The sequence below is a fragment of the Dromiciops gliroides genome, chromosome 1 (assembly GCF_019393635.1).
Source record: "Dromiciops gliroides isolate mDroGli1 chromosome 1, mDroGli1.pri, whole genome shotgun sequence".
NCBI classification, from domain to species: domain Eukaryota; kingdom Metazoa; phylum Chordata; class Mammalia; order Microbiotheria; family Microbiotheriidae; genus Dromiciops; species Dromiciops gliroides.
In genome coordinates this window covers 71897590-71917781 of record NC_057861.1, presented here as the reverse complement: position 1 = coordinate 71917781, position 20192 = coordinate 71897590, and the positions used below count along the sequence as shown (strand labels likewise).

Here is a 20192-nt window from a genome sequence, read left to right as displayed (position 1 = left end):
CTGGTGGCCAAGCAATCTTGGTTTTCCGTCCCCAACAAGGTCTTCCAAGATGGGGGTGACTGGATGTGCCTCCCCTGCCTCTCGGGCCTTGAATCAGGATTACATTGATTATAATTAGGGCGCAGCTATAAAACGCTATGAGATTTCCAAGGAATTGTCTTCAGAGCAACTGAGAAATAGGAAATATAAGTAGTATTGTTGTTCTTTTTACAGGTGAGCAAAATGAGGCCCTGAAAAGTTGTGCCTTGCCGAGGATCATAGTCACCATCAGAAACCAGAACTAGAACTCAGGCCTTCTAACTGAAAAGCTTCCTTTGACATCACCCTGTCCAATTTCATTTATGGCCTCAAATCTTATTTTTGTTCAGCCTCACCTTTACCCCTTACCATGAACCTGGAAAACAGTTCCATCTCTGTTACATTACATCTGTGGCATCTTTAATCTTCACCCTATGCCCCACCCTAACCCCCAGGTATAGGAGATGTACTATCTCACTGGACACCTTCTCTACCTGGATACTGCCTCCTCTCTCTTCATGACATTTCCCTCTCTTGGTTCTGTTCCTATATATCTGACCTCATCCCTGTCATTCTGGGTGTGCCCCAAGGCTCCACCCTCTCTAAACTTTCTTACTTGGGGTCCTTTCAGCCCCTCTGCCTTTAATGATCATATCTGTGCTGATGAGTCCAAGTTCTATCTGGATTGGGTTATCTTGCCTATATCCAGGGCACCATTTAAATCTTCCCTCCCTAGAATGACCATGGGATTCCAGACCCTGTAGGTGGGCTTTTGCCTTACTTTGCCCAGGACCAGGCCTCCACATCACTTTCTAGCCAGCTCCTCACCATACCCTATGCACATGACTCCACCCCCTCCCCTTCTAGCTATCCTTTTGGTTTGGCTTCCCTGTTAGAATGTAAATTCCTTGAGAGCAGAAACTGTCTCACTTGCTTGTAACTGTATTCGAAGTATGTATTATTGTATATGCCTGGCATACAGTAAGTGTTTAATATACCCTTTAGGTATTTAGTCTCTTTCCAGAGCTTTGGTCATCACCAACAATCTTTTTTTTTTTTTTTTTTTTAGGCAATGGGGGTTAAGTGACTTGCCCAGAGTCACACAGCTAGTAAGTGTCAAGTGTCTGAGGCCAGATTTGAACTCAGGTACTCCTGAATCCAGGGCCGGTGCTTTAACCACTTCGCCATCTAGCTGCCCCACCAACAATCTATTTCAAACTGGGATATCCTCTTGGCATCTCAGACTCAACCCAAAATGGATCTCATTGTTATGTTCCCAGCCTTTCCTGCTTTCCCTTCTCCCCCAGACTTACTTATCCCTGTTGAGAGAAACACAGGTTGGCCTGTGTTCTCCTTAGCTTCTCACCAGATATATCCAATCAGTTGCCAAATCCTGTTTCTACTCCCACCATCCCTTGATTATCTCCCCTTCTCTCCACTCATACCTCCACCAATCAGACCTTCACCACCTCTCACCTGGACTACTACAAATAGCCTTCTGGTCAGCCTCCCTGTCTTGTCTATTACTACTCAAATCCATCCTCTACACAGCTTGCCATCAATTTTCCTGAGATGCAGGTCTGACTTCATCACCACTCCCTCTACTCAATAGACTTTAGTGGCTCCATATCACTTTTAGGATCAAACAGAAATTCTTCTGTCTTGTACAGCTCTTAACAACCTGTACCCACCCTACCTTTCCAGCCTTATTCTGCTACACAAACTGGCCTTATTGCTGACCAAATGCTTCATCTCCCATTACCAATTACCCTCCCATTATTCCATGTCTGAAATGAACTCTTCCTCCTAACCTCCTGGAGTCCTTGGCTTCCTTCACAGACTCAATTCGAGAGCCACCTTCTGTCCTCCAGCTGCTAATATCTCACCTCCCACTCCAAGGTTACCTGGTATGTGTTGTATACACATAGACATACTTTTCCTTCTTAGAGTATAAGCTCCATGAGGCCAGGCACTACTTTGCCTTTGTCTTGTATCCCCAGCTTCTTTCCCTATGTCTGGCACAGAATAGGGGCTTAATCAATTCTTGTTGACCTGGGTTCAAATATTGCTTGTGTCACCCGGAGCTGTGTAAAAGGTTACAAATGTGCAAATCACAGCCTCTCTGGGCTTCAGTTTCCTTATCTAAAAATGAGGGTGATAGATGCTAACCCCATGATCCTCTAGTTTTCCACCTTCAAGCTTTTGCACAGGCGGTCTTCTTAGCCTTGGAATTCTCTTCCTCCTCTTGGAATCCCAAGTTCCCTTCAGTGCTCAATTGAGGGGTCAAGTCCTCCATGAGGTTCTTCTAATTCACCCAATTAAGAGCTTTACCATCCTTTCCAAAACTATATTGTCATCTCTTTTCTTATTTACTTCTCTGTGCACATGTTGCTGCTCTACCACATCCCCCATTAGGATGTAAACTCCCTGAAGACAGAGAACAGTTCTTTTTGTTGTAGCCCCAGTCAGTGCTTTAGTGCTTGGTACACAGTAGACACTTAATCAATGCTTGTCAAATTGAATTAGGTCTCAGTCTCTCCAGCTGTTAAATGCATGTATTTGGATTAAATATATTTGAATACTTGGGTACTTGAAGGACAAGCAGGATTTGACACACTGGAGTCAGAAGTCCTGGGTTCAAATTTAACCTCCAAGGCTTACTACATGTGACTTTGAACAGGTCACTTAAATTCTTTGTGCTTCAGTTTCTTCAACTATAAAATAAGGGGGTTGGACTTATGTGACCTCTGATGTCCCTTCCAGCTATAACTCTCTATTTCAAGATCCCTTTAAACTCTAAAATCTTATGGTCAAGGGACCAGGTCACCACTGACTGGGACTATCTTTCTGTGAGGCTAGTGCTTGGTCATACTCTATCTCAACCACTACAACAGACCCTTCAATAGCTTAGATAATGGTGAGAAGCTGTTATACTTGAGATGGGGGGAGGGGAGGTAGGGATATATGTAGAATCATCTTCGCTAATTCTTTCTTTTCTTTTTTTTTTTTTTTGTGGGGCAATGAGGGTTAAGTGACTTGCCCAGGGTCACAAAGCTAGTGTCAAGTGTCTGAGGCTGGATTTAAACCCAGTTCCTCTTGAATCCTCCTTTATCCACTGCACCATCTAGCAGCCCCCCCCCATCTTCCCTAATTCTAATCTAAGTCACACCAGAGACAGTTGTGAGAAACCCTTTTTTAATAGGAAATACATGATAGAGAATCACAGTGGCAGAAAGTCTCCCAGCTCTGGCCCAGGTAAAGCCACATCCAATACCTGAAATGGCCTTGGGAAGGGTGAGGAGCTATAAAAAGTGCCCTGAATCAGAAAGGGCAAATAGCAGCAAGACAGCAATTAGACCCCACAGCCCTGGAGGGGCAGAGGATAGGAAAGGAGGCAGGCTCCCCTCCATCTCTTGGCTGCTTGACCCACAGGGTCGGATGAACAGAGTCCAAGTGAACCAGGCTTGCATGGGTAAGATCTGGGCCCAGGGGAAGGAGATAGAAGCCCTCCTCTGAGCTGTGAGAAGAGGGGCAGTGCTTCCTACAGGCTTTGGAGGTGCAGTGCCAGAAAGGCAAGACAGATGCCATTGCTAAGCAGATTCCCCAAGTTGCAGAGGGAGGAGATTCCGTGATAGTGGAAGAAAGTCTGCCGAAGGGCCCGGTACTTGGGATCCTGCTCCCGAAGCCGACGGTAGGGGTCTTGGCCCTGGCCCTGGGGAGGTCCTGGGGGCTCCCCGCCTAGACCCCGCTCCTTCTCCATTGCTTGCAGGGCCCACATAGCAGCTGTAGTCCTGGGCTCTAGCCACCGAGCATTTAGGGCCGACAGAGCCAGGCTTAAAGCCAGGAGGCTCAGCTGGAAGGGAAGCTGTGGTTAGCTGGGGGCTGGTCCTGGGACACTGCCCAAGGCCCAAGGTCAGAGCTGAGGGTAGCCTTGGGGACCAGCAATTGCCTCCCAAGGATTTCAACACAATCCATCAGCTGGGAGGAGGCAGGACAGGACAGAGAGGGTGAAATTCTTCGTTCCTGCCAACCACCATTATTTACATAATTTTAATTATGCAGTCCAGAAGACTCCTGGGTATTATATTACCCAGGGACAAAGTTAGAGAATATGTGTCCCATGCTCAGCAAGGTGAATACAGTCATTTCAACAAAAAGGCGTTTGCAGCACTATCATTAGTAGGCTGCCCACTCTAGCATGCCCCATTTCCTGGGCATTTGAGAAGGGTTAAGAGGAAGCAAAGACATATTTATCCCCCTCACTCCAATCAGGCTTGGGAATGAAGAGCCCGTGGGTTGGCCCCACTCCCCCGGGGAGAGGCCTAAGCCCTCCTGCAAAGACTTTAAGTTCCCAACCAGGCAGGTTTCTGGGTGAAAAGCAGAAGCCAAAAATGAGGCTCAGTCACTGGGACAAAGTCTATGGGCCCTGGAAATAATAGCCACATCAAGTGGGAACTGGTGTAGGGGCCAGTTGTTGTTTTGACAGGACTGCAGGGTGTCTTGGGTTCTCTCCAAGCCCATGTTTCCTAGTCTCTGGTCCCCACCCACGGCCTCCTGGTACCTGACCAGCTTCTGCCAGGGTAAAGCTGAGCTTCGCCAATGGGTGATGGAACACGAAGATGCCCAAGCTGATGGCGGCACAGGCCAGGGAGACGTGGAAGTAGAAGGGGAAGAGTTTGCTCTGGACCAGTCCGAAGGTGTGTCGAGGCAGCCCCCGGAACAACACAAATCCTAGGGTTATAGGTGAGAGAAGAGTATAGAGGGGGCTGCTTAGAGAGTATAAAGAACACATTCTGACTGCAACTTGGTTCTTGTGTGACCTGGGACAAGTAATTTCTCCTTTCTCAGACCATGTGTTTCTCCATCAATTGAAAGGATTAGACTATGGAACAGATCAGCCTCAATTCCTGGAATTCAGGCCTCTACACATGACATAACTTCTCAGGCTGGAAAGGCAGGGATGGAGAGATGCTAAAATCCTTTGGGTAGAATAGAGAAGAGTTGGGAGGGTAACCAGTACAAATCCCACAGGCTACTTCTTAACTTCTCTGGGCCTCATTTTGGTGGGGGACTATGGATATAGAATGTTGTATACAATGTCAGATGAAAATGATGTCTGTTGGTTTTGCTTAACTCCTTTTTCTTTGTTACAAGGGAATACTCATTAGGGCTGGGTGATATTCCGGAATGACAGATGAATAAATCAAAGGAACTAATTAAAATTAAAAGAAGGCGGTCTATTTGCTTAGCATAGTACCTGGCACACAGTAAACATTTAATAAATTCTAGTTGATTGACTAATGGAATATTCAAGTTAGAAGGGGCCCTAGGAAGGAGTAGGGGAGTGCAGTAGATTAACCTAGGGGTAAATTCCCTTTTGAGCATCCCTGACAGATGATCATACATGCTAGTCCTACTTAAATACCTCCATGAAACAGCCTTTAAAAAAAAAAGCTTTTTTAAAAATTGAATTTTTTAACCTGATTTCTTTACTTACAATGCAAGGAATATTAGGTTGAGATCAAGTTTGAGGCTCCCTTACAATGGTTGGAAAGTTCTTTTTTTTCCGTGGAAACCTTGAACTCTCCCTAACTCCAAATCTGTTAACAAATCCCCAAAGTCCCTTCCAAACAGTAAACCTTCGGATGCCACGAACTCCGGAGTTTCCGCCCCTTTCCTCTCCATTTCCCCGCCCCCCACTCCCTCCCCGCCTCTCGGCCAGGAGCAGAGTCCAGGGTCCCTGGGGGAGGGGAACGTACCTGAGATGAAGGTAACCCACACCTGCATGCCCCAGGCACCGGACAGGATCAACACCTGGACCACTTTGGCCAGGGCACCCGGCTCCACTTCTGAAGCCATGCCTGCTGCCCCGGCTCTGCACCTGGGGGAGAGAGGGAGAAAAGAAGCAGGCTCAGAGCCCTGCCCGCCCCCCACCTCCAAAGAAGGAGCTGGGGTGTCCGCAGGGCTCAGGCTTCCCAGGGCGGAAGGACCCAGGAGGGTCCGGTTTCCAGCACCTAGAGAAGGGGGAGCGTGGGAGCGGGGCCGATCCGAGCGCCGGACGCAGGGGGAGACCTCCGGGGTCGGGGCCGCTGCTGGGATTCTGGGAGCCCCTTCCCCAATCCTGTGCGTGCAGGGACCTGGGAATCTCGGGCTGCCCGAGGCCAGATCCAGAATTCCATCCTCCCCACCTTCCCCAAGAGGGGCTCTCGGTCCCGGGAGAGGCTGTACCTATGCTCCACTCCTGTCCAGCGGACCCCGAACCTTAGCAGCAGCCCTCCCCTCCCTACCACTTTAGTGCTTCAGCCCAAGCATTCTTGCCCCGCCTCTTCACTGTGCTTCAAACCAATCCCATCGCGAGCTCTGCAGCCTTTACTCCAACCCCTTTGTTTTTTAACTAATCAATAAGGATAATCCCTATACAAGACCCGCCCACCTTGTCTCCTGCCCCACTGCCTCTCCTATTACCCCGACTACGACTCAGGGCTGATCCAATCACCTTTCTTCTCAGGGAGTATAGACGAGGAATACAACCAATAATCGCCGCCGTGGGGGTAGAGCTACACACAAAGGCTCCGCCCCTCCTCTGTGACTCTTGACTCTATCCTGAAACTGCTCCTACCTTAACTTTGTATGGTGTCTCCATTGGATCAAAATTCATCGCTCCAGCTGGGGACTTTTTTCGTGGTCCCTGATGGGCTTAGAGTATGAGCAGTTGGTAGGTATTTCAATTCAGTGAACATTTATCAAGTGCCTGCTGTGTTCTAGGCCGCAGCAGGAGGGACCCAGGGCAGTTTTGCCTTACCCCCAACTCCCCCCAGCAGGGGCCAAGCAATGAGGACTCTATGGACCTGACTCCTTTCCAGATGTTCTCTCCCAGGTGCAAACATCTGGCTTTGGCATCCCTAGGATCACGTTCCAATTTGAATGGCTGGGTCTGGGGGGAGCGGGATGGGACAGAATTCCTATTCTGGCTATGTGGATTCCAAGGGTGCTTCCAGATGTGAACAGCTCTGTAAAGCTAGGGGAGGGGGGATGGGAAGAGTGGGCAGGGCAGGTATGGGTGGCTGGCTTAACCTATACACCTTCCTCACCCACCAATGATTATTCTCCCCACCCATCCAAGTGACTGTGTCCTGGCTGGAATTCCTCGGGACCCTGACAGCTCTGGAGTGTCTAGTCACTCTCCATGCTCATCCTCCCCAAGGGAATGTGCACTGCAGATTCATTCCAAGTCAGATAAGCTGAGTGTCAGCTTTGCCTCACAGAAGCCTTGGGCTCTGGGTATGTATGGAGTGATACAGCAGTTTGGAGGGCTTGGGGACAGACTGAAGGCAAGTGGGGAAGAGTTGGGTTTGAGGGACTAAAGCAGAAGACTTAGGGACCATCATGCTAAGGTACTGGGCAAGACTTTGGGATTGTGCCACTGGGGAATGGGGAGCTGGGGGTTCAAGGTTGGGATACCTAGGGGATCCGGCATAAGTGAGATATTGGCATCTTGGAGTAATCTTGAAAGAAGGAGCCCCTGTTCTTCCAAATGTTCCTGAAGAATGATGTAGGGTGCTTTTGTGGAGTTCCATTTGGCTTAAGGGTGAGGAAGGGTCTGATCAATGGAGTGTTGGTGATGTGACTCCTAGCTCTGAATGGCAGGTGTGGGTCATAACATCAACTCAGATTCTCAGAAGCTGAAAAATGATGAAAAGGACTCCCTGAAGGATGGACATCTCAGTTTTAAGGTCACCTCTTCCTTTGTTCTTTAAGGGTCCCCACCTCCCTATATCAATCGTGTAGTAGGGGAAAGCACCAGACATCAAATCAGGAGACACCTAGGTTCACATCCCTGCTCTAACACTCTATCTGGGTGATAGATCCTTAGTGACTCAGCTCACTTGTCTGGACCTCAGTTTCTTATCTGACTTCTGGGCTTTGGGGAACCTGGACCAACCTTGTAGCGGGTTGTGAGAAAGCATTTTGTAAACCTTAACTTTATACAGAAGTAGAAGCTATAATTTTTATTATTGTAGAGGCAGTGTGGTTCAGTAGCTGAGAATCTGGGTGTGAAGTCACCAAGACTTGGGTTCAAATCTGCCTCTGACTCTTATTAGCTACTTGAACCTGAACAAGTCATTTAACCTCTATGAACCTCAGACGGTTTCCTGGGACTTATCTACTGTTATGGAAGGGAAAGCCCTTTGACCTGTATTGGAAGGGACACATCCCCACACCAGCAAAGTCATGGCCCTTTCATTGGGTTTGAGGATTGTGGGTCCTGTGATGGTATGATTGTATCGCTTCCATCCTCACCCCACCACCCTGCAGAAGTGGCTGATCTCCGAGGAGACCCTTTCCTCAAGCCAGAAGCTGAATGGGAGTTCAAAGGGGAACATGACCAGGAGCCGGAACGGAAACAGGAACAGGAGTCGGAGCCGGAGCCTGAGCCCCAGCCCAAGACCCTTGATGGAGGTCAGTGACCAGGTACACATGTGTTCTTGTATGTGGAAAAGCCCAATGGGGTGCCCACCTGTGTATACCAACAAATGGCTCAGGGGCTTCTTCAAGTCCGGCCTAACTGCTTCTCCATCCCTATGCCTCAGTTTCCCTCCTGTGACTTGAATCAATGAGGAGACCCTGAAGGACTTGGGGGAGGGGAGAAACCCAAATTGGGGTAGAGTTGGATCCTGGAGGTGGTTGGAGGGAGAGTTGGAACAGGGTCTAATATGCCCCTTACTCTTTCCCCACCATGATCTACCATGTTGGCCCTCAGAAGAGCTTGGAGACAGACAATTCTAAGGCCCAAGGTAAGGTGCCCTGTGACCCCTGGAGTGGGGAGGAAGAGATCAACAGCTCAAAGAGGTGGGGGGAGCAAGGGCCTCTATTTTCTGTGGAATGGGGAAACTCAGACTGTTCTCACCCCTTCCAGGGCCTTCCTTGCCTGGTGGGGTGATGTGGAAAGCAGAGACTGTGATGTCTGACCCCCTAGGCAAGGTCTCCCCCATCATGATTCCGGATTCACAAAAGCTCTTAAGGATAGATTTGGATTCCCTGAAAAGTCAGCTTCAAGCCCAGACCAAGGTGAGCAGGCCCATGTCCTTCCCTTTTGTCCTTTCTGATGGTGACCTTACCCACAACCTCTGATCCAAGACCCTTCCTGTTACCAGGCCTTTGAGTTCCTGAACCACTCTGTGACCCTTCTGGAGAAGGAAAGCAGCCATCAGAGGGTTAAAATCCAGGAGCTAGAGGGTGAGGTTGAGTTTAGGGAGGCAAATCACTAGGATGTGTAGGAGGTGAGCTCAAGGTTAGGGATAGGGAGGGATTTCCAGGGCCTCATACCCACCCCCCTGAACCTCAGTTTGGGATTTAAAGAGATTTCCCAGGGTGAGCCCCCTCCCCCACCACCTCTTCCTTCCCAGAGGGGTTGGCAGGAGGAGAGATGGAGAGGAGGCTTTGGTGATGAGGTGAGGGTCAGGCTGAGATCAGAGGTCACATTCTCCATCCATCTCCTGGCAGAAGTGATGAGCCTGTCTTGCTGCCCAGCCCAGGATGACCTCATTAGACGAGGGGCAGAACTAGGGCGGCAGGAGCTGTGGCGGGCACTGGCTCGGGGCCTGCAGGAGGTGAAGGAAAATCTTCGGGGGAGTGAGGAGGCCCAGCGGGGCCGTACCACCCGCTCCCTACTACAGCTGGGCCAGGAGATTCGGGAAAGGTGGGGATCCTGGTTTGGGGGTGCAAAATTTCTGAGAGCAATGGAGAAACCTTAGGGTGAACAGGAGAACTAAGGAAGGAGGAAGGAGGTGGGGGAGCTGTGATAGGTTAAGTTAGGGACTCTGTGGCTGTGTTATCATTCCCTCCCACGCCCCTCCACCCCCTACCCCCCACAGCAAGAAGTTCCTATGGGAGGAGCTGGAAATGCTGCAAGAAGAGGTGACCTACATCCACCAGAAACTCAGTATGTCCCCCCACCCCCACTTATCACCCCCTTGTCCAATTCCTCTGTCTCTTTATCCCCATCTTCCCTTCCTCCAAGGGCTCCAGCTTTGGGCTGAGGGCAGGGGTCCCCAGCCTCCTCCATCCCTGGGGAATGAATGTTGGTCAATATTGGGTCAGATTTTCTCTTCTCCAAGACCTCAGTGGAGGGAAGGGGATCCCACTAACCTTTCCTGGAGGCCACTTCATCCTCTTGTCCCCATCCCATCATTCAGAGGCACAGGAAGAAGAAATTACCAAAAACCTGGTGAATATCAAGAAAATGCAGAAGAATCAGGTGAAATGTCGAAAGGTGAGGGCAAGTTGACTGTGGGAGAGGATGAGGAAGGTAGCTGAGGGCACATTACCAGGGAAGCAGATCAGCTAAAACCTGAATCCACATTTCCCTTCACCCCCATCTCTGGATCAGCTTGGGCCAAGGCTGAGGGCTGAGCTGGGCTGCCTGAGGTTGATGAAAGAGAGAAGAGGTAAGGAGGGGACCTTACCTCTTCCCCTACCCCCAGGTCCTAACAAAGATGAAACAGCAAGGGGGAATGATACCTGAGGAGATTACGAAGTTCAAGGACTGGTGGGGGCAGGAGGAGCTGGAGGAGGAACTGAATGACATATGGTGAGGAAGAAATCCAGATTACCCAGACCTAGTCCTTGAGCCCAGCCCTTCATGAGCCCCCTCCTTGGTTCCCAGTTCCCCTTCAAACCTCTACCTGATGCCAGCCCCCAAACGAGGCAAATTACTCCCCCTCTCTGAGCCTGTTTCCTCATTTGTAAAATGGGGGGATTAATTGGGCTAGATGATACCCCAAACCTTTTCCAACCCTAAAACAATCCTGTGAGTCTTAAGATATGTTGGGAGAGCACATGATGGAGAACCCATTGTCCCAACTCCATCATGACCTGGGCCTCACTCCTTACCATCCCCCCTCCTCCAGATTCTGGGTGTATATTCCAGCCCTTCCCCTCACTAGGTCAGCCGTGAACACTCTTCAGAATGCCATTGAAAGTTTATCCCTGACTGGAGTGAAGCACCGTGGAATCCTCAAGAGTGAGTGCCCAAGGGGAGGGAAGGCTCTGGGGAGGAGAAAAATGCCTCCCAACAAGACTACATTCCAAATACCCCTTCTGGCATTCCCTGGCACAGACCGGAGGGCACAACGATGTGCGAGTCCGCCACCACCGCCAGCCTGGGCAACAGATTCTGATTCAGATGTCAACCCACCTCACAGCCCTTAGCCAATAGCTCCGACCTGTGCAAGACTCCTTCAGTATGGACCTTGACAACCTCCACCCCCTGGCACATCCCCCTGGCCCCCAGCCCTAGATGTGGCTTCTTCAGGACCTCTGACCTCGGCCCTTGACCTTTCCCGACCCAGCCTCTCCCCCACCACCACCTTTGCCCCCTACATCTCTGGGTAGCCCTGATGAGGCTCTGACCTTTTACCTCACCAATCTCTCCACAGGCTGAGCTGCTGGGACCTGCTTGATCAAGGGGAGGGAGGCCTCCCTGAGGGGAGCCTCAGCCCCCCAAAATCCCCTAAGAGAGAAAATAAAATAGGAGTGACCCCTTCCCCAACACTGTCTCTGTTCATGCTGCCCCTGTCCCTTCTTCCTTGTTGTAGAAAGGATAACTCGGTGGGACTGGACCCAGAGGCCAGTCTTAGGTTGGAGTGAGTGCATAGCCAAGGCGAGGCTAAAGGGAGCTTGAGTCTGTGACCTTGGTTGAATTAGGACAGAGCCAAGGGGAGTCTTAGTCCCAAGCTCAAAGTACTCAGACTGCCATGCTCCTAACAGATGCCAATTTACTGAGCCCTGCCCTTCCCCCCCCTCCATCCAAGCACAGATGTCTAAGTAAACACCACCTCGCCCCCTTTCCCCTTCCCCAACACAGCTGGCCTTAACCAAAGGTTCTATCCATCCATCCATCCATTCAGCATTTATTAAGCTTTCTAATGTGAGCTCAGGACGGTGCTAGGTGCTGAGGATACAGAGACCACAAGGAAATAATCCCTGCCCACAAGTAGGTTACATTCTGGGGCCATCTCCCCTCCTCTAGAGGAGTACTGAGGGCCAGGTGTGAACCCCCGGGCGTGGGGGGGAGCGGTTGGGAGGGGGTGAGCTGGGGAGCGTTTTCACAGATGCTCCGCCCCGGGGCTGGCCCGGTGCTAATGAGCCGGCGCACGGCTGGCTCGCTCCCACCCCTCCCTCCATCTCTCCATCCATCCTTTCCCTTGCTCACTGCTGCTCTTTCCAGCTCCGCTCCAGCGGCTTCGGCTGCCATAGGCAGCGGCGCCCAGAGAGCCGGAGCTAGGCTGTCCTCTGATTCTGGCTGCCTCCGCCTGGCCTCTCGTCGGCCCGCGACACCTGGACGTCTGGAACAAAGGCCACCGGCTGGGCCTGGACTGGCCTCCCCCGTCGTGGGACGTGGATCCGGGCCATGGAGCGGCCGTGACCCAGGTGGCGGTGATGGGGATTGGACCGTGATAGGGGGTCCCCACTTAAGGGAAGGGGAGGGGGTTCGAGAACCGTTGTCTGGGGGTTATGGGGGAAGGGTACTTGGGACCGCAGGGTGGCGATGGGGAGAGGTGATGGGGGAGGGGGAGGCACTGTGTGTGTTTGCACGCCTGTGCGAGTCTACGAGTCTGTGTTCGCCCACTCGAATAGGCTTCCCCTCCCAACACACACACACACACACACACACACACACACACACACACACACACACACACACACACACACACACACACACACACACTCCAGCAGGAAACGCCAATACAGCAGGGCTGGAGCAGCCTGGGGGTCCAGTCCCACTGGGTGTTGGGAGCAGGGGGATGTCGTTGGGGTGCCTACATATGATGAGACCCTGGCATGCTCTAGTCTAAGTGAATCCTTGGATGGAGGGGGCTGGAAAGAGAAAACAGAAACTAAATGGCCTAGAGTTTCCCAGTCTTTTGGGGTTATTTGAGGGGAAATGGGCTTAGCTAATCTTTGTACCTCCTCTAGCACCTAGCCTTTAAGTCTTTGGGTGATCGTTCTCTGAGGCAGTTACAGGATGAAGGCTAGAATACTGGAAGAACTTTGGGATGGTCTTTAAAGGGTGAGGGGTGTTCTTCCAAGGGATGCCTTTCTAGTGAGTAAGGGAGGGAGAGATGAGAGACTGAGGCAGAGAGGCCAATGGCTGCCTTGATCAGACGCAACAGACCCAGTAAAACCTTAAAAACTTTTGGGGTGAGGGAGAAGACTGAGTCTGCTGTGCTAGGGGATTGCAGTCTGAGCAGTTGACTGGAGGGTACATCTGAGGGCCTGTGTGACTGGGCCTCTCTCCCAGGCCCCCGCCAGTTGTACCCCTCATCCCGATCCCACCATGGCGAGTGGGCGGCCAGACCTGAAGAGGAGTTTCTCCATAATACCCTGCTTCATCTTTGTGGAGGTGAGGACCATGCAGATCAGTCTAGGGGGCTGGGGGAGGGGCTTCTGCAAGGGGAAGAGATGCCCTCCGCTTTACTTACTATGTTCTCTCTTCTTGGTTTGTGACTTGTCTCTCTCCTGATCTTTGTTCTCCTTGTAACCCCTTCCTCCTTTCCCTTTTCTTTCTTCCATTTCTTTCCCTATCCTTTCTACCTCTGTGTCCCCTCCCCAATTACCTTTACCTGGAGTTCCATCTCTGTGTCTTCCCTGGTGGCTTTTCTGTATGCCATCGTCCTCCTCTGTCCTTTGCTCCTGCCTGCCCGGGCCTGGGCTGGCAGTCAGTACTCCTGGGTGCTGTAGTGCTTCTCGCCTACCGCTTGGAATACACAGACACATTCCCAGTACACAGGCAGGGCTTCTTCTGCTATGACAGTACTTACGCCAAGCCCTACCCAGGGCCTGAGGCTGCCAGCCGTGTGCCACCAGCTCTCATCTACCCCCTGGTCACTGCGGGGCCTGCCATCACGGTAAACCCTAGGGTCTTGGAAGGTGGGGATTGTGAAGAAGGGAGGAGAAGGGTTAGGGTAGGGCTCCTCCTCCAACCTTGGTCTCTCCTCCCAGATCCTCCTTGGAGAGCTTGCCCGGGCCTTCTTCCCAGCTCCCACCTCAACTGTGCCAGCCTTGAGGGAGAAGACCATTGTGTGTGGGGACTGCTGCCGCTTCAGCCCAGCCCTAAGACGGCTGGTCCGCTTCCTGGGTGCGGGTGTGAACTGGGACTTAGCCAGGTGGTGGGACGTGTGTGTGTGTGTGGGGGGGTGTTAGTCTTGAAGGGGGTCTGAGGAAAAGGATGAGGAAAGGGTTCTAGGATGAGGGAGAGCCCAAACTCAACCTCTGGATGAGTTCTGTCCGTTTTTCTAACTTTCCCTTCTAGGTGTGTATTCCTTTGGCCTCTTCACCACATCCATCTTTGCCAATGCTGGGCAGGTAGTGACAGGGAATCCTACCCCACATTTCCTGTCCGTCTGCCACCCCAATTATACAGCTCTGGGCTGCCCCCCACCAGCCACAGACAAGCCTGGACTGGACCGGTATGTCACAGACCAAGGGGCCTGTGCAGCTGGCAACCCTGCCTTGGTTGCAGCTGCCCGACGTGCCTTTCCCTGCAAGGATGCAGCCCTGTGTGCATTTGCGGTCACCTATACGGCGGTGAGTCTGAGCAACACCCGGAGAGGGCTGAGACAAAGTACCAGACTCCAGGTCAAACTTGAAGTCAGGAGGCTGTTCCTCCCCTCTGCCTCTGAATGACTCCCCTCCCTATTTCCCCTTTCAAGGCCTCAGTTTTCCAATCTGTAAAACCAGGGGGTTCTGTGGGGTATCCCTGTGACCCTTTCCCTTTCCTCCCTCCAGATGTATGTCACACTGGTGTTCAGGGTTAAGGGCTCCAGGCTGGTGAAGCCTTCACTCTGCCTTGCCCTGCTCTGCCCAGCCTTCCTGGTGGGTGTGGTCCGTGTGGCTGAGTATCGCAACCACTGGTCAGATGTGCTGGCTGGATTCCTAACTGGGGCAGCTATCGCCACCTTCCTGGTTAGTCTCTTTGTGGGGCTGGGCCTTGATATCACCCAGAGAATGCAAGTGGGAGGAGGGGTAGATTATATAGAAAGAAAGAGAGATCAAGCCCAGGTAGGGGGTGTGCCCTAGACTGGGGGATAGCATTTCCCCCTACTTCCTGGTTTGAGGTCTAGGTTTGTGCCAGCTTTTGGTTTTTGGTGGGTGAAAGATTAGTGCCTCCCTCTGTTCCTGCTTCAGGTCACCTGTGTTGTGAACAAGTTCCAGAGTCGAATGCCTCTGAGTCAGAGAACATTCAGATGGGAAGGTCTGAGCCCAGTACCTGCTATTGAGAACCCCCTTGAAAAGTTAAATTCAGCCCAGGTAAGGGGCAGCTGACCTCCCCCCCCAACTCCCCAGTTCTCAGTTCCTCTACCCAGCTGGTGAGCTAGAACCTTGGACTTCTTCCCTAAGGACTCAGTGCCTGATGAGGGGCAAGCTAGAGATAGACACTGAGGATCCTGGGTCTTTAGAATAAGGGTCCCCAGATAGCATTGGGGAAGCTTGGGGGGGGGGCTAGATATGGGCCCACCCCACCCAGTCATTCCCAAACATGGTGGTGGTGGTGGTGGTGGTGGTGGTGGTGCGGAACTCAGGATATGGTATGTCTAGTAGAGGGTTGTTCTCGATATTTATATAAGACTAACCAAACAGCCTCCTGTGAATGGTACCGCTCTGTGCCAGGAAGAGGGTTCTCCAAATAGTTGGAGGGCCAGCACTATTTCATTATAGTGGAAAGAGAGCCAGGGGTCCCAGATTCAAATCCTGACTTTGCTATTTATTAACTGTTTGACCTTGGGCAAATCACTTCATCTCATCAAGCCTCAGTTTCCCTATCAGTAAAATGAAGGGGTTAGACTGAATGATTTCTAAGTCCTTTTACTGGCCCCACCCCCACTTCTGCTCCCATTTGGAGGTCATGACCTGTGACCCCTGATTGGGGATCCCATCCTAGAGAAGGATGGTAAAGGGGGGGGAAGTATGGTTAATGCTGGAAACTCTTTCTCTTCCATGTGCCCCCCCTTTCCCATTCTACCCCCTCCATTATTGCCCTCCTGGTGTCCACCCTAACTGGGGGGGGGCCCTCAGTCAGCTCAGGAACAGAAACAGGAGCCGCCGGGACAGGGCCAGGGGCCAGGGCTGGGGCCAGCCGGGCCACTAGCCCGCTCCCTCTGCCTGTCTGTCTCAGGAGCCCAAGACCACTGCACCCCCGCTGCAGCCTGCCCGCCTCACCCCACCCAGTGAGTGAACTCCCTTTCCCCTCCCCCCAGAACCCACCCTCCACACCCACCCTTCACTCTGGTCCCTGAACTCCTCCTTGGGACCAGTCCTCTCCAAGAAGCCTCCCTTCCTTCCCTGTGCCTGCCTTCTCCAGCCTCCACTGGGTCAAATGATCTAGTGGAAAGGGCACTGAATTGGGAATTACAGGATCTGGGTTCAAACCCAAGCTCTGGATGGTACCCAAGGTGCTTTCCAGCTCAAAAGCCTAATAGGTTCAGGATTATTGGTGGAAAACAGCCTGAAAAAATGCTGCCTGCCCCTCCCTCTCATCTCTAGAGCTGTCTGTGGACGCTGGCACCCTATTCCCTATTCCCCAAGCCTTCTGTGCTTTGGAGATTCCCACCCCAGCCTTGCCCTTTACCTGTCTCCCCAGAGCTGCAGAGCTGTACCCGTCGGGGCCACCTGATTCCCAGCTGTGTGTCTTCCCGGGCCCCCCCGATGTGTTCTTCCCCTCGTGTTCCCCGCGCTCGAGTGAGGTCTGAGCCAACATTGCCTGCCATGACCCCTGGCCCCAGCCAGGGCCCCCCACCATCCCCTGGACCATCTGTGGCTGGTGGGGGTGGAGGTGGGGGTGGCAGGGGCCGGAAGTTGCTGCTGCCCACTCCTCTGCTGCGGGACCTGTACACCCTCAGCGGACTCTACCCCTCCCCTTTCCATCGGGACAGCTTCAGCCCTTACCTGTTTGCCAGCCGGGACCACCTGCTGTGAACTCAGGTTCCTAGATCCTGAGAGCCTCTGGCCCCAGACGCCCCCTGGAGTCAGATGTTCTCAGGCCATGTGTGTGTGTCTCCTGTGTGCCTGTGTGCCTGTGTGTGTGTGTGTGTGTGTGTGTGTGCATGTGCACACACACCTGCCTGTGCGTGTCCCCAACAGCCAGTCCCACATGGATATGGGGAGGGGTGGAGAATTTAAAGAAAGTCCAGGCTTGGGTGGGGCTTCGTGTCTCACTCCCCTCTCTAGCTGGCTGGGCCCCAGGAGGGTCTTCATTGCCAGATCTAAGGGAATTTAGGATTGGGAAGGCTGAGGGTGGAGACCCTCCATTGCCCCAAGGTTTGGAGGAGGGACAGAAGCTTCTCCTTTTTAGGCAGAAGCTAATAGAATTAACCTCTGGCCTCTTACTGCACATCGAGGACCTTTCTGTCTCAAAATTCTAAGGATGCTTGGGGTTGGTGTGATTCCAGCCAATAAAAAAGCCCATGGTTCTGAGACTTGGGAGTGGAGGAGGGGAAATGTGGAGGGACGTCTGACACCAGCCAATGAGAGTGCTCAGTGTCTAAGAATTACAGGGAATCTTGGTTCTTGCCGGGGTTGGGTCCTAGATGTCTCAGAATGCCAATAATGGTAATGATTCCTAATGATGGAGCCTAGGTATTTGAAGATTCTTGGGGTTGGGGGAGGAAGGGAAGCCAGTCTCAGCCAATGGGAGCTCCTTCTGATTATTCTGAGATTACCCCTCTTCAGATAGTAGGATGGTGAAAAGAGGCAGCAAATCTGACCTGGTTGGGTGTCGTTGGATTGTCAGGGTCCTTCTACTGAAGCTACATCTCTCATTTTCCCATTGCAAGGTCCTTTAATGGGGCAGCTCCCACCCAACCCTGATAGGCTCCCCTATCCTCCCAGCCAAGCTGGGTTCTTCTCCTTATCTCCTCCTTCATCCCCCAATTCTAATAATTATTTTAATGACTCTAAACTCTGAGTTCCTCTCCAGCCATCAGGGCTGGAAAGGAGGGTTTTTCTTTTAAGTCTGTGCTCTGAGACTAAGGTGGGGGAAAGAGAGTAGTTAAGCAGAGTCTTTGAGGTCCCAGTGTTGTGTCCCCCAAGTGCCCTATCCCTCACTTCCTTGGTCCTAGATTTGGGGGGGGGGTTCACCTTTTGGACTTAAGACCAGAGTCTTGTGGTGGAGAAGGGAGAGGAGGTAGGGGTTTCCCTGTGACCTACACACTTGGGAGATCAGCTTTTGTGTCCTGCTTCCTCATCCCACCCAACAAAACAAAAACAAAACCACCTTTTTGCTTCCTAAACTGGCTGTGCCAGTCCCAGGGCACACTGCCCCTAACACCCCCTAGCCCTAGCGAAAGAGAGCAACAGAGAGAGACCTCTCTTCCACTCCAAGTTTCACAGCCTTTAATAAAGATCTGTTTGTATCAGAAATACCCCAGCATCTGTTTCCTCTATGTTTACAAGAGTATACATGTGACTATCCTCCTTGTATGTGACTAACCATGTGCCTATGGGGTGCGTGAATATGGTTGGAGCATGTGAACAAAAGAGCTGTAACCAGGCCTGGGCTGTGGAGCTTTGTTTTGGGATAAGTACTTTGGATGGTGTGTACAGCCTTCTGTCTAAAATACTCCCCACCCCCCTTCATTAGCTTCAACGCCTCTTGTTGTCCAGGGGCTCCCTCTATCCGGTGGTGACTGTTCCTCCAAGTTGTCACCACTCCCCATCAGCGGCCAGTCCTTCAGCCATGTAGAAACCTCTTAGTATCCTGGGCCTGGAGTCGGTCTCCTCTGGCCCCCACCCTTACCCTCTGCCCCCAAACCAAAACTTGCTATGAAGTCCCTGGAGAATTCACCAGGTTGCTGTAAGGGTCTTCAGGGGCTTTGAGGTGCACTAATTCGAACAAATGTCATCCCCCTGGCTCATTTGCTTACAGATTATGATGTGGGACACATCTCTTCCCCACTCTAGGCTTCTAAACGATGAAGGGATTTGAATGGCATGATCTCCAAGATCCTTCCAAGTCCGAAGTTCTATGATTGTTAGGTGGTGGCTAAATGGTTTCTGGCTTGGGAGTCCCAACCCATCTCATTTCCTCAGTTTTGCTCTTTTTCTGTCTCTCTCACACAAGTACGTCTTAGTCACATGCAGACATAGGCATCCTCAACGATAAGATCACAGTCACAGATAGAGTCATGTTTCTTTTGGGAGGGGGGGATAAGGGGAGGAGAAGGTGCTTGGCCTGTGACCTGCTCAACATTCCGAGGGCTTCCTGATTGGGAGTGGGAGCAGTAAGGAACTGGGGCCCATTTGCTCTGACCTGCCACCCTAACATGCAGCTGAAACCCACGTGCCTCGCCTTCTCCCCCGGCCGAGAGTGGGGGCGCGGGGGCGTGGCCACGGGCGGGGTAGGAGGTGGAAGGGAGTGAGCGGGGCTAGGGCCAGGGCAGCCTCCCCAAGCCGGGCGGTGTCCAGCGCCTCCTGCTGCTGCTCTGGGCCGCGCCCCCTTCCCTGAACAGGGATAGCACGATCAAGGCCCGGCAGACGTGAGGGGAGGTGGGGATCAGGAAGGGAGAAACCCGTCGGGGATGGAGGCTTTCCGGAGGTTGGAAGGGGCTGTAAAGAGGAGGGGACCTCTGTCCGGCCTTCACCTCTGCCCTGGGCCTAACTCCAGTGTTGCTCCCCCACCGCAGGGGGCGGGGTTGGGGGGGGGCGGTGGCTTTTCCAGAAACTCAGAGATTTCCGGAGGGGGGGCGGGGAGCTGGGCCGGGCGGGGGCGAGGCACGGGCAGCGCAGGATTATCCCGGGATCCACAGACAAAGGGTGAGTCCGCCCCCGACCCTACACTCACCCCAATGCCAGTCTCCCAGAACGTTGGCCCTTGACCCTCAGAATCCTGAATTTCCTAAGGCTCGGGCCTTTTCCCCCCTCAGGAACCGACCCGTTGACCCCAGAACGCAGAAACCAACCCCTCCACCCCAGACCTTGATCCCTGTAATTCAGAAATCCTCCAGTCATTGGACTTTTAGAATCCCTCAGGTCCCAGGCTGGGGCTCCCTATTCAGCGGTGAGCTAGAGTGAAGCCTCTCCCTATCCTGAACCGCGTCTCTGTCCCTATCTTACACCTGTTTCAACAACAGCTCTGAATTTCTATCTCTCTCAATGTCTCAGGGTTCTCCATATCT

At 52.3% G+C, this 20192-nt stretch overlaps 3 protein-coding genes across 7 annotated transcripts; 2 read left to right on the top strand and 1 right to left on the bottom strand.

Moving 5' to 3' along the window:
* Window positions 1-3196: 3196 nt before the first annotated feature.
* Window positions 3197-6376, bottom strand: TMEM205 (transmembrane protein 205). The gene is made up of 4 exons (XM_043969471.1): window positions 6247-6376; window positions 5778-5899; window positions 4580-4749; window positions 3197-3871 (listed from the first exon to the last, which is right to left on the bottom strand). Exons 2-4 carry the CDS (start codon window positions 5875-5877, stop codon window positions 3560-3562), a joined length of 582 nt encoding a protein of 193 aa, XP_043825406.1. The 5' UTR covers window positions 5878-5899; window positions 6247-6376; the 3' UTR covers window positions 3197-3559.
* Window positions 6377-6480: 104 nt separating this feature from the next.
* CCDC159 (coiled-coil domain containing 159) lies at window positions 6481-11590 on the top strand. Of its 3 annotated transcripts, none has more exons than XM_043969446.1 (15): window positions 6481-6733; window positions 6837-6895; window positions 7142-7299; window positions 7666-7751; window positions 8335-8478; window positions 8780-8813; window positions 8936-9087; window positions 9174-9255; window positions 9523-9718; window positions 9894-9961; window positions 10215-10291; window positions 10503-10609; window positions 10965-11041; window positions 11138-11261; window positions 11457-11590. In XM_043969446.1, exons 1-14 carry the CDS (start codon window positions 6710-6712, stop codon window positions 11227-11229), a joined length of 1356 nt encoding a protein of 451 aa, XP_043825381.1. In that variant the 5' UTR covers window positions 6481-6709; the 3' UTR covers window positions 11230-11261; window positions 11457-11590. The 3 variants fall into 3 exon arrangements, with proteins under 3 accessions (XP_043825381.1, XP_043825380.1, XP_043825382.1); XM_043969445.1 differs by having other exon boundaries at window positions 8335-8490; XM_043969447.1 differs by lacking the exon at window positions 6837-6895 and having other exon boundaries at window positions 8335-8490.
* Window positions 11591-12318: 728 nt separating this feature from the next.
* Window positions 12319-18437, top strand: PLPPR2 (phospholipid phosphatase related 2). 3 transcript variants are annotated; one of them, XM_043969449.1, is made up of 9 exons: window positions 12319-12450; window positions 13322-13423; window positions 13740-13928; window positions 14023-14158; window positions 14333-14607; window positions 14809-14985; window positions 15208-15330; window positions 16196-16247; window positions 16661-18437. In XM_043969449.1, exons 2-9 carry the CDS (start codon window positions 13358-13360, stop codon window positions 16993-16995), a joined length of 1353 nt encoding a protein of 450 aa, XP_043825384.1. In that variant the 5' UTR covers window positions 12319-12450; window positions 13322-13357; the 3' UTR covers window positions 16996-18437. The 3 variants fall into 3 exon arrangements, with proteins under 3 accessions (XP_043825384.1, XP_043825386.1, XP_043825396.1); XM_043969451.1 differs by having other exon boundaries at window positions 16096-16247; window positions 16661-16916; XM_043969461.1 differs by lacking the exon at window positions 16196-16247 and having other exon boundaries at window positions 16661-16844.
* The last annotated feature ends 1755 nt before the right edge of the window (window positions 18438-20192 follow it).